We start from the raw sequence: 15751 nt of genomic DNA, 5'->3' as shown, positions 1-15751 counted from the left end.
GTTTAATCTCGACAGCGGTGTGACACAACCTCAATTATCTTTCACTGCAGCAGCCGTGATCATTCCCAGGCTCAAATCTGCTGGAATCTAATGGTAAGAAACAACAGGAACTTTCTGTGTTTCATATGAGAGCATGATGAGCTTTTACTTTTGGAGTGACATGACAGTGACTTAAATTAAAGAAATGTGCTTTCAATGAAATGACAAAGCAACAGCTGTGTATTAAGGACCCTAGCCAAACATCACACCATCACTATTGTAGGGATGCATTTCTGTGGTTTTTCAAAATGAAGAGATGACAAGATGCATTCAAGAACTTTATGACCTTTCCTTGTCCGTAGAGTTGTCCAGACAAAGCGGAGCCAAGAAGATGGAATGCTGACTTAAAGATAGCATACATAGTACATGTTTCTGCAACATGTAACATAAGAAAAACATTCTAACAACGACGGCGAAGATATAAAACGGAAGCCACGAGCCAATTCGGACCACAGGTAAGAAACAGCACTGAGGAATTAATGACCCAAATTACTTGGAGATGCAGTCACAACACAGAGGGGGCAGCTAAAAGAAAATTGCAAAAATGGGAGTCTGTGCTATGGAAAAACCATGTCAGATATCACCAACCTGATTAACCTAATTTGGAAAGAAAATGAGCTTACAAGAAACAGGACTAAAAGGACTGAGAGAGCCAAACTTGTCAAGCGGGTAATCTAAATACTCAGCTTAACCGGGCAGTAATCAGCGATCAGCTTTTTCTAGCTTTGATATCACGTTCATATGTGATTTGGACCGAGCAGTTCTGTGGAGTCTCTGTGAGGAACTGCCCACTACAGACCTCCCACCAAGAACTACTTGCATCAAGGTGCTTTTTTTAACCATACACTTTAGACTACTACTACAATTGTTGCCAGGGGGGTACTCCAACACTAGAACTATAAAAAAGTTCCATCAGTCCGAAAACACCAAAACCATCCAGAGGACGTCATTTTCAGTCAACTAGAAAGCTCTGGCAATGGTGTGTAGGAGAAAACTTCACATTTTTTGGGACAGTCAAAGGAATTTTAGAGATGTTATTCTTGTAACAACTTTCTGCTCTTTACAGATGTACCAAGTTAGCTAGCAAGAAACACAAAAGGATAGCACCACATTTTGATTTGCCTGGAAATATCTGATTTGATTTATCGGCACAACATCTGTGGACTAGGCTAAGCTTTTCTCCCTTTTGTTTGAGGTACTTAAGCATAGTTGAGTTTGAGTATAAAACAATTATGCGCTTCCATTTCGTTTATAGAAAAAGAGCAATTGTCTGGGAGAAACACTGATATGCTTACATTTGTGCTCCAGGTACATATTCCAGTTTTCGCTGTGCTTTCATGTGCTACCACAGTAGACATGTCAGTGAATCACTGAATATCAGTGGAACTAAAGAGTCACCCTGCTGATCCTGTGCCCAATTCAGCACCAACGTGCAAGGTGACCATCTGTTTGGGGAGATTTCCCCTGGTCTTCAAGCGCAGTCCAGCCACAATGTTGATGACAGAGAAAATGTTCTGGAGCTGACAATTAACAAAAACTGGAGGCTTGGAAGTAAACGTGACTGATGCAGCCAAAAGAAAAAACAGAGTATGAGAAATAAGGTGGGATGAAAGAGGGATTAGGCGGTTTTAAACCATGCCACATTCAGCTTGGCATTAAATCAAGTGAAATGTAATGGGTTTGTGAATGATGTGTGAATGATAGCTCACAGTCATAGCGTTCAAAACAAATGCAGCAGGAATGTTAAATGTGAAATCAAGTGACTGGCTGTATTGCTGTCAGATGTAGATCGAATCAGTCAGTACAGAAAAATAAACCAACAAGCCAGGGTAGACTAATGTTTAGACCCTCTACACTTATGATGGGAAATGTTGACTCCATGTTGACTCAAACTGGCAGAACAGCAGCTGTAACAAGGTTTAAACAGACCAATACCACCAAGTGTTCCTGTTCCCCTAGCAACAGCTTTACCCCACAACAAAATACATCCAAATCCATCTTGTGCTGTAAAAGAGAATCAATTTCATTTTTATTTCTATCAGTACGAATACATCAAAAATGCTTCTTCATAATAAGGCAGCTATTTCTACATAATGTGTCGACATAAGTTAATGAGTGACCAAACTATTTTCAGACGTTTATAAAGACAGGAACAAAGAACATGCATCGCACACTTTCTCTCCCCAGAATGTGCTTGTATACTACTGTTTGGATTTGATAGTTTAGATTTTAGCTGCATTGCCATATGGAGAGAGTGGTTAAAATAGTGGTGTATTGTTTGGTATCCGTCTCAAAGGTCACCAACTTATGGCAGGCTCAAATTAGGACTTTGCTTGCCCATACATACACTCCAAATCCCCTCCTGTGCAGCAAACTGAGTAGAACTTTACTTCCATTAAGTCTCACCCACGCATTGATCCTTTTTCTTGGCTGACATCATTGCTTCTTTCTACAAGGCTGAAATGCTCTGCAATTTCACACTCTAACCTTTCTCTTTCACTCCCACCACGTTTCCTCACCCTCTTTGTGTGCAAGGTTTCTTGAGACCAATATACCAAAAGGATGCCAGGTTAAAGGGACACAATTAACCTCTGTCCATTTCAATTCTCCTTCTTTCTTAATTCTTCTCTCCTTTCTCCACATCATCTTTCTGCTTGCACCTCTATTTTAAATTAACTCCCTCCAAAAGAAGACCTTGCACTGATCGAAGTGCAGCATCTGAGTGCTGAGGATGTTCTACACAAAGCCAGCAGACACAGATTACAGACTTTACAGAGGACATTCCATTTGCTTGGATCTCATTTTCTACATTAGATTGCCACTTTCTGATTATGCTCTTCAACAGCTTTTATCAATCTTGCTGTCAACCACTTTGCTTTTGTTCCCACCTCCTCTTTTCAAACATTTGCAGTAACTATTAGATTTTCTATAATTTAATGACGATTCAAATATTCGGAAGTCATGACCCCTCCCAAATAACTGATTACACAGTGTAAAAGCTGTAGAATAATGATACTATTAGCAATAGGGTGGTTCCCTATAAAGCTCACTTTCACAGTGCAACTCTGCCTGCCACTGGGTGCAGTCTTCTGCGAAAAAGAAGGCTTGATTTACGGGTCAAGCAAGTGCGTCGGCTATGGTGCAACCAAACCACCATTCAGGTGGCTTTCTGTCTTCTTGATTAGTAACTAACAACCTGCCTACTGATTAATACAACCAGGGGTTTCAATCATAGCACAGGGATTGGGAATGATAGCAATGGTTGTGCAGTGAAAGTTACTATGGTCTGTCATGATGATGAAGTGGATGATAAGCAGGCAGATGGTTTAACATTAGAAGATGCTGATCCAGTTGTCTTTCAGTCTTGTCTTTTAAATATATATAACAGGGATAATAATGAAAGCTACTCGATGCTTTACTTCATACGCATTCTTAACAATTTATTCAAACAGCTGTCATTAGTTTTATGATTGCTTTTGATTCAGTCAGACAGTGTATCATCACAACAATTACATCTTAATCTTCTGTTTCCTGTCATATGAAACACTTGAAGCTGAGAAGGCAAGTGCAGTCATCTTTGATTGCGAAACATACTTATCACATACAAGCATCTGTCTGTGGAGATTTATGACAAACAAACATACTGATCTTCTTTTCCACGCTGAATAAAACTACAATTAAACAGCTGAGGACTGCCCTCAGTGGGACACTTTCAGAGGGGGCCTAGGTTCTACTTTTTCTGGGATGACAAATCCATGCTGTCTGCCCTGATGAACCTAAGCCTCTTTCTGAGCCAGAAACAAAAAAAAGCTCTTGCTGTGGCTGCCCTTAAAAGCATGACTCAAATCAGCTCCAGTGAATGATGCAATGCTCTGATTTCATCCACTGAGCATGAGAGAGAGAAAACATGTTGCAGGGAGGGAAGGCAAGGAAGGAGAGAGACAAAACAAGATTTTGGCCGACAGTTTCCCTGAAGGGATCGATGCCTTTCACGCGGTCCTGGCAGCACCAACAACAGAGTTCATCTCTGCTGCTGGCACAACATGTGTGGCCTACGCGAGCATTACGGACACTGTATTATTTACAGTCCAGAGAGTGGCCCTCTGAGACATTAGGCAAGTTAGGAAAACTGCATTAGTGATGTAGCAACCATTAATTAGTAGAGGGGGAAACCCCATAGCACCATTTTAACAGCATAGGGTAATGATAAGAAAAAAGCTCTGTGGACTTTATTAACTAGAATGTCTGAACACTGACAACACACAAGCTATATAAATCATTTTGTTAATGTGGCATGGTGCATTTAACACATTTAATAAGTAGCTTTAATTATGCTCTTAAGTTATTTCTGATGTTCAACAAGCACTGAGAGCAAAAAGGGCATTAAAAATACCTACAGGACTGCATTTTGGGGGCTTGTTGTTTCAGCTACACTGTGAAGTAATACATCCATGAGATAAAAATGAATAGTCTGTTGATATTCTTAATTATCATCATCAACCATCCCAATTAAATCCCAAATGAACTGATCCTACTAAAGCATGGTTTAGTAGTAAGTAGTAACAACTTTAACATCAGTTCAAACACAAACATTAAATCGAGTGTGGATGGCTGTGACTGAGTCTAAATGTACAAATGTGTTTTCAGTCCATGCAGTGTTTTTGATGGTTTTGTGACTTTAGTACAATTTAAACCTTGTATTCAGAGCACCCATGTGGTTCTCCAAGTTTGTTTCACCGACGAGGATTGACATTATGAAGAACTACTCGTTTTTGTATTTCAGCAGGAGTAGACTCCCATCTTCTGCACACATGTGGACTGGAACAGCATTTTTTGAATACATTATACAAATCAAGGGGATGCAAGTGAAGAGTTCTGGGACCACATCATCCGCAGGCCATTAACACGTTCACACTCCAGCTTCTCTGCAGAGAAGTGATGAACGCAAAAGATCCAAAAGTTCAGGGGTCGGCGCCGTGAAGAATAATGACTGCGCCGCTTCCATTCACAGAAAGCACAGCGATAAGACAGGCACAGGGAATGAGGGAGAGAGTTGCATTTCCAAAGAGCCACAAAGCTTCAGAGGGACAGAGAGTCAGTGGCCCTGTGCTCTCTCAGAGCCAGCAGAGTGGTTTATTAAGGCGGAAGAAAGCACCGCTGGAAGATGCTGTCTCTAGATTGGAGCACCCAGTCTGTCTGACAAAGAAGCCCTAATTAAAGCAGGCAGCCTGTCCCTCAAGTGGCTGCCCTACTTGGCTAAATGAGGATTTAGAATAAAGCCCAGAGGGAGTACTCCAGTTTATCCCTGTGTTTCAAAAAGATGGGAAGAGGCAGCACCTGAGTGGATGACACTAATGAAAGACAGGCCTCGGGCTTATCTACTGCGACTGTGACAAATGACACAAAATGGCAAATACAACCACAAACACAATGATACTGTGAACAATTACTCACACCCAAGAGTGATGCTTTAAGTCACTTTACTTGAAGAGAGCAATCCCCTATGAGTAGCATGGCCTAAAACTTGACTCTCATTCCCTCTTATTTGACTTTTCCACACTGGTTGCTTGTCCAATCAACAGCAAAAGACCTAAACATTCTAAAACAGAAAGCTATAAAACAGAGAGCAAAGAGAGGGGTAAAATTGCTGTTTTTGTCAATGGGGTCTGGAGGCTTTGAAGAGGAATTGCCCTTTAATAGTAGCACACTGTTCAGTTCTAAAATATCAGTATCAGCCTTCAAAGACCTGCTTGCTCTTGAGCTGAATTCAGCAGATGAAAAGAAAAACGGCTCCTTTTCTTCCTCTTTAGGTCAATTCATCAAACAAAAAAGCCTGCCTTCAGAGAGGCTGAGGCACTAATCCACAGAAATCCATCCACTGTCATTATTCCTCAAGAGAAGAGACAATGGAGCTTATCAGCACTGATGAGGTGTCTTCTGTGGGCATTGATTGAGTGGCTGATAGCAGACAAATCAGCTTAGCACCGGCCAATATATTTCATCATCTTATAGTCAATACCTGCGATCTGCTGCCTGCCAAATGAGCATTAAGAAAGAAGTTTAGAATGTATTGGGATATAATTCTTCAACGAGCATTGTGAGTAACACATAGCAAAATGTGACAAAATGTCATGTGCACCATTTGCTTCGCCTACCAATCCAAACTACACACTCATTTTGCAGTCAAGTTGACAATAATACATTTTCAAAATAAAGCTTGCTGAGAAGCATCTCAGGTGACAATTTCAGTTTAAGCACAAAAACCGCATGGCGTTAATGCACCAAAACTACATTGTAAGGTTTATGAAAAGATGATTATTTGGGTTAAAATATGTACATTAGATATGGAGGTGAAGTTAAATTGCTTACATGAAGTAACATCGGTTAAAATAACTCAACATTGACTTTTGGTTTCACACAGGAAACAAACCCCAGCCTCCTGTCTGACAGTCCAGCAGTCCTGTAGTCTACCTCCTGACCTATGCTCGCTTTGTGTTCTCCACATTTCACGCTGTTCAGTTTCCCTGATTCCTTCATTCTCATCATTCTTTCACTTTCAGTGCCTCTTCAGTTTGACCACAGTTAGCTAAAGCTGAAGTGGAAGCCACACGATAAGTCTTTTTCTAGACAGTTGATTGATGGGGAAATTGGGCAGGCAGAGATAAAAATACCTTTTGCCAAGGACTGGGGAGTCCTCTACTCCCGCCGACAGTTGCTCTATAACATGGCAGCCTGATTTCTGTTTTTCATGCTCCCTCGTGTCATTCTAACGAGATATATTTAGCTCACCGCAAGCAGCTGTGCATCAGTTACAACAACAGGGAGTCTGGGACACATTATTACAAATAAGCAAACACATATAATCTGATCGAGCTTCGCTGTTGTGTTTCAACCCAAATCTTTCTCATGGTCTCCCTACATGGATGAATTAAAATTTGATTCAAACTCCAGACAGTAAAGCAGCTCCAGAGCCTTTTGTCTCAACTGAATCAACCAAATGGGCTTGAAAAAAAGAAAAAAAAGGAGAGAAGAGAAAACAAAACTCCATCTGTTTTCCCCTGGTGCAATGCGCTCAGAGCAGACAGATTTGAGCAGTGTCTACATTTTTAAAATAAGTGGAATCACATCCCAAAGATGGACTTTGACAGCTATGCGCTTTGCTAAACACACATTTTTGTTGTTAACGACAAAAACAAGGTAGTAGGACTGGGTTTCACATTTTTGTACTCAAGTTTGTTGTCGGGGAATCCTCTGCAAATGTGTTCAGTCAGGGGATACAGGGGCTTTCTGACACACTTATACACTTCATACACAAGGAGAACCGTCAGAAAAGGGGTCTGCCACACATGTATAAAATCTCATTTGTACCAAACTATAAAAAGCATGCCATCTTGTTCTTTTGGCTCATGTTTGTTTGGCCTGACATCCAATGTTCACATTACTCCACCCAGGGGAGGTACAACTAGTTATTACTTTAGGAAATATCAAGAAGATGTGAAGCATTTCTTAAAGGTGGCATTTCAAATGGAATGAGTTCTGCCTGAAGCATTATACTGTATACATTTCAGCTTTAGATGTTCAATGTAATGCAGTTTCCACACAGGCTTTCTTCAGTTGCTATGTACACCTAAACTACTGCTTGCAAAAAATAGCCAGTACCTTTTAGAACTTAAATGATGAGTAGATTAAATGATTACTCGGACAGCAGATGATTAGCTTTTTACTAATCAACTAATTATATATTTTATTTTTACGATAAAATACCAAAATACAGTTCACTGGTATTCATAGTCTTATATGATGGTAAATTGAACTTGAGGTCTTGTTAGAAAACTCAAGTAATCTGAATGTCAGCTTGGCCTTATAGCCCTCATGATTAATCAAATAATCTGGAAAATAATACCAACTAATTGCTTCAGCACTACTGTCAACTGTTACTTCATGCACTTTTCAGATTAAAATACCTTATTTCCTCTATAAAAAAAAAATCAGTACTAAAATAAAAGCCAACACATTTTCATCCCAGGGCATCAAACACTGCCACTTTATCACTCCTTAAGCGTCTCATACCAGTGCACTGCTCTGTGCAGTTGAGCTCAATAAAAGCCCCTGCCGATATTTGAGGAAATACAATATTTACCCAACAAATATGAGTACAGTATTGGTCTTGGCAAAGAAAGCAAATGTCCACATGCCCTAGCTTTAACAGCACCCCGCTGCTCACCACACACAGTTTGTATGGAAATAATCGCTGACTGTAGTAGTAGTAGTTTTATTTCTTATCCTTCTTTGCATTCATTAACCAAACATCAAGAAACCTTACGCAAGATTAAACACAGCTGATATCATTCAAAGATGCTTCAAAGTCTGAAATGGCCAATAGAGCCCTCCTGTCTTAGACAAGTTAACTTAAACATTAAAATTCAGATCAGAAAAAAGCAAAGCTGACAAACAGACAAATCTGCACAAAACCTGGTGTATTCCAGCTTCTATCAGCAGAAAAAGCTGTGTAAAACATTAAGTGTAATCAGCCTCAGAAGATGAACTTTAGGCACGAAAGACAGATCATTTTCATGGTGACAGAGACACAAGGACTTTCTGACTCACTTATTCTTATGTCACCAGGGCTGCATGAACAGCTCACTGGTCATCCAAGTCATAGGCCATATGGGTCAGTCAGGACCCGAGGGGTGAGCTGTGGATACACTGACAAGACACACTCAACCGCCATTTAGACTGTACACACGGCACAGCTTTGTGTTGTGTCCCTTTCCCTTTGTAACGCACACGCACACACACACACACACACACACACACACACACACACACACACACACATACCATCTCCCTTGATCCATCTCTTTCATGTCTGGTCTTAGCAGGGTGCTGTGTAAATGGCGTGTTGAGCCCTTGACATTAGCTGCTAAGCCGACCGCTGGCACTGTACACAAACTGACCAGCGGTGGAGCACTTTATTTGGACACTATGTGTGTACAGGGGGGTGCAGCAGGAAGGATTTAGGTACCGCTGACCCAGTCTCAATATAAACCACAGGGTTGAGGGGTCAGGCCATCACCCCCGTTGCCTGGCTTACAGCTCATATAAAAAGCAGTTGGCTCTTGCATGTTAAACCACAGTTTGATGTGCGTTTGAGAGTTTGGGTGTGTGACTGTGATTTTGGAAGACCTTACAGGGCTCATTACCTTTAAATGTAAATGGTCGGGGGAAAAAAAAAGGTCCGTTTCTTACTTAGTAAATGAGATCAGAATTATTATTGTGCTAAATGTGTGACTCATAAAACACTGACAGCATCATGCACTTGCAAAATTAACAGCACTGTGATATACTTCAACGCCTATATTACCCCACAGACTATATTTAGCTCCCCATCTCTTTTGTTTCCATGGGAATGAAGAGTTCACCATGAGCGGCTGGGGCCTCAGGTTTTTTCCAGAAGCAATACAACAGAATGGCTGGCTCCTGAACCGTAGCTAGCTTTTCCACAGCCTGGTAGGTTTGTCAAGTGATCATTTCCACTCCGCCGAGTCCAAGCATTACTAGGTCTGTGTTCAACCACTGCCCTAGTTTTTCCTCCATACAAGCCTGTGCTGTCAGAGATGACAGGCTTTCAGTTCAGTACATCTGGATAATGTTTTAGTTACATGGTCTGCGCTTGTCCGAGTATCAGGGCTTTTATTTTGAAGGGAGGGGTTTAGAATAAATAATACACATAAACAGTGATTCAGATTTGTAAAACCGTCAAACTTCCACCATGATCAAATTAATCTACAAAAGACCAAGACCATTTGACAGAGGGAATGTTATAATATCTTTTGTTAATGGCCATTGGTGGAAGAGGCAAAGTGAGCGTAAGTAAGACCACAAATAATATAAGTAAATAATAAATAATATAGTGTCACTACAGAGATAACGCCACATAGTTTCATAATATCGTTGCACTCAGTCAGTGTTATGGGTCTCTCGTTTGAGATTTAGACAGCAGCAACAGTAACCAGGTTAACCAGAGTAAATGGCTACCTTGGCTAAGCTGACGTCTAGCATATGCAATAGCATGCTACAGCTACGTGGTGCCCAGCAAAAATATTCCTGGCGTATTTGCGCCCTAGAATTATTGTTCCGCAAGTGGAAGTAGTTATTTTGACAGTAATTGTTTGGGTCATGTACCGTACCAAACAGGGACACATACTGTTACACCACTTGACCCAAACAGCGTTAGCTTGCCCAGATAATGCAGTGACTACACTGTTTAAATTTACAGAAACAAGAAACCTAAACTCACCCCCAATCTCATATTTTGCCAGAGAGCAGAATTCCAAACAAGAATAAGAATCTGACCAAATATTCAACAAATTTCAGCACTGGATTGTTTTCAATTCTCTTTCTGTTGGCACTTAAGCTCAATACCAAGTGCTTCAGATCACACATGCATGTTTGAAATGCTGTTTCGAATGATCAACGAAGCATCCTTCAAGAAATAATTTTTGATGTCCACCCACACAGATGCCCAATGTAGCATAAACGCAACCGCATGCATCGTGATCCTCAGTGGATGAAGATATCACTGTCTTCCCCGTGGCAACCCCTCAGTGTTTCTGTGCAACAACATCTCTAACGTCACTGGTAAACATGGACGTTCTGAGAAAAAAATAGCAATGACTAACAATGGGAAAAGGGGGGAATCGAGACTCGGCCGGGCAGTGGCAGTTTTCTAAATCACAATGTTACGATGGTGAAGGCTCAATGGTCAATGACATGGCATCACCCATCCACAGTTTGGATTCTGCCAGCAGATGAATTTGCATGTTGCAAGGTTCCGCTGTAGTACAGTCACGTCAATCTTTCTTGGAAGTGCCCTGCACCAGAAAGAGCTGCTTTTGATGTGAAGCTTTACAGCTACATAAAGCCTCTCCAATGGGATGGAGCTTCCGGTTTCACACAGCAGCAGCAGCAGCAGCAGCAGCAGCAGCAGCATTGGCGGCGGCAGCGTTGGCAGTGAATCTGGGGTTTCCCCTCATTGAACGTGACCTTTAGTTCAGCATCTATCAGCCAGTCTCACACTACACTTCAGTATCTGGCTGGCTGTTTGCCTGAGGCAGAATGTGCCTTTGGTGCAGTCTTCCCTCCATCTGCTGTCATGTGGAACCCCTGAATGCTGGATTGTGGTGCTTTTCTCGGCTGAAGTCTGCAATGTGCAGTTTTTGAGCATAAAATTACTTAGATGTTATAGATATAAATGCTGTACTTCACCAGTCTGTAGCCCACCTGGTTGGCTTAATTTTGTTTTAGTTAGTTAGTTAGTTTAATAGTAACAATAGGTAAAGATAGTTAAAAAGCATAGAAGTAAAAGTATATATACCTACGCACACACACACACCACTTCCGCCTCCTCTTGTCTTTCCATTTCCCTCTAATCCTCTCCTCCAGGTGAGGGGGGCTCCTGTTCAGCGAAGGCAGTTGGCCAAAGCAATCGGAGTATGGACTCAATCATGGACTCCCCTTCTGTAAACATCTTCCCCTCTCTCTCTCTTTTTGCTCCCCTCCCTTTCATCGCTCACGTTCTCCCCCTTACTGGAGGAGCTTCAGCACAAATAATTAGACCACAAGCTTCCTTATTCGGGCTTCCACTTTTTCACCATATGTGAGGACTGGCTGGGAATGAATAGAGATATTGTATGACTGAGCCACTGAGAAAAGAAAAATGTTCATAGTTTTCATAGTATGTCCCTTTTTTAAATGACATGTACTCCTCCATTTTGCTTTTCTTCATGCAGATGTTGATTTTGAGGAAACCCCCTGCTTCGCCCATGAGACGCTGCATCTACTACTGCTGTGCAACTGCTCACCATCACTGTGTGCCTTTTCAGGCTCATCTCCATTTGTTTCTGCATGAGTGTGTGTGTGTGTGTTGCGCACTCATCCATCAAACCCTTAGGGTTTTGCATGGCGAACGATCAGCGAAGCAACATCCAGACCGCGGGAGCCTCGGCTCACGTTGCACGGATAACGATGAGGATACTAGAAAAGGTGACAAGAAGAAAGTAAAAGCATCCAGGCCTCCCCTTCCTGGACGAACACTCCTTACAGAGGCAAGCACAAAAAAAATAAGGTCAACAGGAAGGGTTTTCCCTCAAGTCTGCCACCACTCTGCCCTCCGTGGCTTGTGTTTTAAAGTAAAAGACAGCGCTATGAGTCACGTACAGCTCATCATCAGACATCAGAGGCTGTGGTTGATATCAGAGAATGAGTCACATGAGCTGTTGGCCTCCTTCATGTTGGTGCCACTCTGATGAGTGGAGTTACAAAGATGGAGAGCGTCAAAGTGAATTCACAGCTGGAGGACTAAGATGCAGTTGCTACCATTCAAACTCCTGCTATTACAGACACGACAAGGAGGGGAAAAAAATGGTGAAGGTGTGAGAAAACATGCATAGTCAAAACAAAAGAGGAAGTTGGTTGGAGGGGTGATTAACAGTTCTAAGCAAATACGCCGTCCCAGAGTCTGTACCCTGCAGTTAACAAAGCAGCAACATGTAGCGCGACAGCTCATTCTGTGGTTAAAGCCACATTACAGAGCAAATACTCACCCCGGGCAGACAACTTCTTGGTATTGATTATCTTGGCAGCATATTCCTGTCCTGTGGAAATCTTCATGCACCGTCTCACCACAGAGAAAGCACCCCTATAGAAGAGTTAGGGATCGGTCACTACATGGCTACATACAGTCATACACAGTTGTAGTTTTTAGTAGGACTGAACGGAAAGAACAACATTGAATTGTGAATTCCTGCAAATTGCAGTGTAAAAAAAAAAAAGGGATGGAACACAATGAAACTTGTTTGTAGCGGAGTGTGTGTGCCTCCACTTTACAACTCAGCGGTCAGACCACAGAATGTTTCTGTAGCTCCTACAACTCTAACAGGGTGATAGATCCTCTCTGTAGCGGATCACGAGCACTACATGAAACATCGGTTTTGAACCAGGTCCTTCAGTATTTGGACCAAGAAGTGAAAAACAAGGTGAGGCTCAGCAAACTACAGCTGCTATTTCAGTGTGTCGGAACTTGCAACCTCCGTTTCCGACGACCCATTTTAAAATGATACGCTAAACGCTGTCAGTAGTGAACCTGTAAAAGGGTGAAAGTTTCCCCACTCCCAACAGGTGCAGCAATGCTAATAATAGGGTGAGGGAGATGTCAATCAAGCAATCTGTACACACCCACGGAGGCCTGGGAAAAGGTGTAAACACCTGTGTAGGTACACCATGGCTACTTAGAGGGGCTGCAATAAGATATTGGATTTTTAGAGGTATAAAATAAATCACTTTGTACAGCCCCACAGAATATCCCAAAAATACCTCAATATAATTAGCTCTCTATTTGCCTCAATGAAACTGCTACCAAATGTATTCTTCATTCATGAAAAGGTACGTGAATAAAGAACGCATTAATGGACGCCAACAAGTGACATGAGTGAGGGGCCTGGGTGTTGCTGCAGACTGTGTGAATAACTAGTAAACACCACAGATAAACACCCATTGTAACACTTTTTTTTCAAGATTTTCTTTAAGAAGTCCTGGACAAATTCATTACAGATTAAAAACCGAGAAGTGAAGTGTCTGTGGAAGTCATTTAAACATTCCCCAACAAACACTTTTCAGTTAAAAATACCAAATGTGTAAGAGCGTTCCCCAGAAATGCCGATCCTTGCCCTTCTGTAGACACTGAAGTCGGCTCACCTGGCGCTTATGCACCCCTCCTTACTTAAAAAATGCAGCTGGGTGACAAAGAATTTGTACATAGCGCCATTGCAAGAGATTTCCTTCGAGGTTCATATGCAATAACACCTCAGGCAGCCTACAGAAGAAGTCTTTCCACCTATGGTGGAGCAAGAATTGACATAAAAGCTGGTAGGCTATTTAGTGAAGCGTGCTAAAAGATGTTAATAGGTCACTAAATCAGCAGAGTACTCAGCTGAGATTTGTTTTCCAATATAGTTGGCTAGCTAATAAGTTTGATCTAGGCTGCAGACTGTGTTGTGCATGTGAGTAAATGAGTATTTGTGTATATGTGTGTGTGTGATGTGGAAGGGCTGGACACTGTAGGAGAAGCAAAATTACCTTAAATCTGAATGTGATATTGTCTGAATGTGTGTGTGTGTGTGAGAGAGAGAGAGAGAGAGAGAGAGAGAGAGAGAGAGAGAGAGAGAGAGAGAGAGAGCCACAGGGAAACCACTGAGGAATTTCAACCCTTCGCAGCTTGCAAAAAGAGTGGAAACTTGTGCAGACTGCCCAAATGATTGTGAAACGCTCTCACACACACACATAAGGTCGCCATCATAGCTTAAGGTGGGCTTCATTCCACTACAGCAGCACGGCGGAGACAAAGGTGACAGGTTCCTTTAAACCAAATTCCATTCAAATTTCTGCTTGTTTTTTTCTTGCCTGGCACGTCGCCTGAGTTTCACACACCTAGCAGCACGATTAAAGATTTCTGACAAACTATCATGAGTCACTGACATATTCTGCATACATTCCTAGACATTGAGCGGTGTTTCTGGCTTTTTTAAATCAACTTTTAACCGCTGCGCAGCGCATTTCCAAGACAGTAGTCCCCCAAAACACACGTTAATGGGCGTCAACCAACAGGGACAAACAGATTCGAAAAGTTGAGAGCAAAGGAAATTTGAAACACACACACAAGCCCCGGGGTTGAATAAGGAGGCTTTAATATTTGCTCACACTCGCGCTCTTCGCTTGTGAATGGAAGGAATTTAAAAGGGAGTTTGGCGTGAACAGGCGCCAAGTGAACGCATCAGGTAGGACCAGGTAAGAGGCTGTCACGGAGGTTTCGGTCCTTCGAAGCACCGAGAGTAAAAGCACGGGGGCAGTTAAGCTTCACTTTCACTGATAATATCAAGTAAAAAAAACACTTAGACACGAGGAGAACTTACTTCCCCAGCTCCTCGTACAGCTGGTACTCGTCGGTAAACCTGGTGCAGGTCGTTGAAGCCATGTTGAGGTGAACGGACGAGAGCAACTTGGTGGGACTGAGAGCTTCGGCTCGCTTCGGTAATACTCTCCACAAATCCTTTCGCCTCCGGGTCCCGACGTGCCACTTGTCGCCTTTCGGGGGATAAAATGAAGGCAAACTTTCACAAATGGCTCCTGGATGCGGTGAAAGCTCGGTGCCGTTCTTCCCGTCTCCCGCTCTCTGGTCCCGGTTCCTCCTGGAGTTGACAGGGACGTCGCGACCTGCTGTTGTGTTTATTTCTACACTGACACTTGGATTAGTTGACCACAGTCAAGGGGGACTTTATACAGTAGCCCTCATCCGGTGGTCACATTTCAAAATAAAACGCTCTTTAATTGTCTTGCTCATGTTAAAGTTAGGTGTGTTTTGGATGTATTAGGATATATAAGGGAAACCTGAATTGTTGAATTGATTCAAAATCTAATTCAGATTATATGTATTTTTTTAAAAGTGTTTTTTCCTATGTAGTTTGTTTTCATCTAGCTTGCAAAGCACACAAAATCATTTAGCAACTTTTTAGCAAAATTAAAGAAACAATTCATGTAAGAATTCAAAATAATATTATTTTTTAGAATCAGATATTTTCAATCTGAGTATCACAAATATGTCACACATGATCATTATGAAACATACATGTTTTGTAGCTCTCTGCCACAGCTGTAT

The 15751-nt window shown here is 41.9% G+C and overlaps 1 protein-coding gene across 8 annotated transcripts in view; it reads right to left on the bottom strand.

Annotated features, from left to right (window-relative positions):
* Positions 1-15322, bottom strand: part of camk2d1 (calcium/calmodulin-dependent protein kinase (CaM kinase) II delta 1) — a 79017-nt gene extending 63695 nt beyond the window's left edge. For all 8 annotated transcript variants that reach the window (XM_070854682.1, XM_070854687.1, XM_070854686.1 and 5 more), the window contains exons 1-2: positions 15009-15322; positions 12645-12739 (exon numbers count right to left, since the gene is read on the bottom strand). In XM_070854682.1, the coding sequence (XP_070710783.1) occupies positions 12645-12739; positions 15009-15070 (157 nt within the window). In that variant the 5' untranslated portion in view covers positions 15071-15322. The remainder of the gene's footprint in view (positions 1-12644; positions 12740-15008) is intronic.
* Between the last annotated feature and the right edge of the window lie 429 nt (positions 15323-15751).

The sequence above is a fragment of the Pempheris klunzingeri genome, chromosome 23 (genome assembly GCF_042242105.1).
Source record: "Pempheris klunzingeri isolate RE-2024b chromosome 23, fPemKlu1.hap1, whole genome shotgun sequence".
In the NCBI taxonomy this organism is placed as follows: domain Eukaryota; kingdom Metazoa; phylum Chordata; class Actinopteri; order Acropomatiformes; family Pempheridae; genus Pempheris; species Pempheris klunzingeri.
This window is presented reverse-complemented; position numbering and strand designations above follow the sequence as displayed.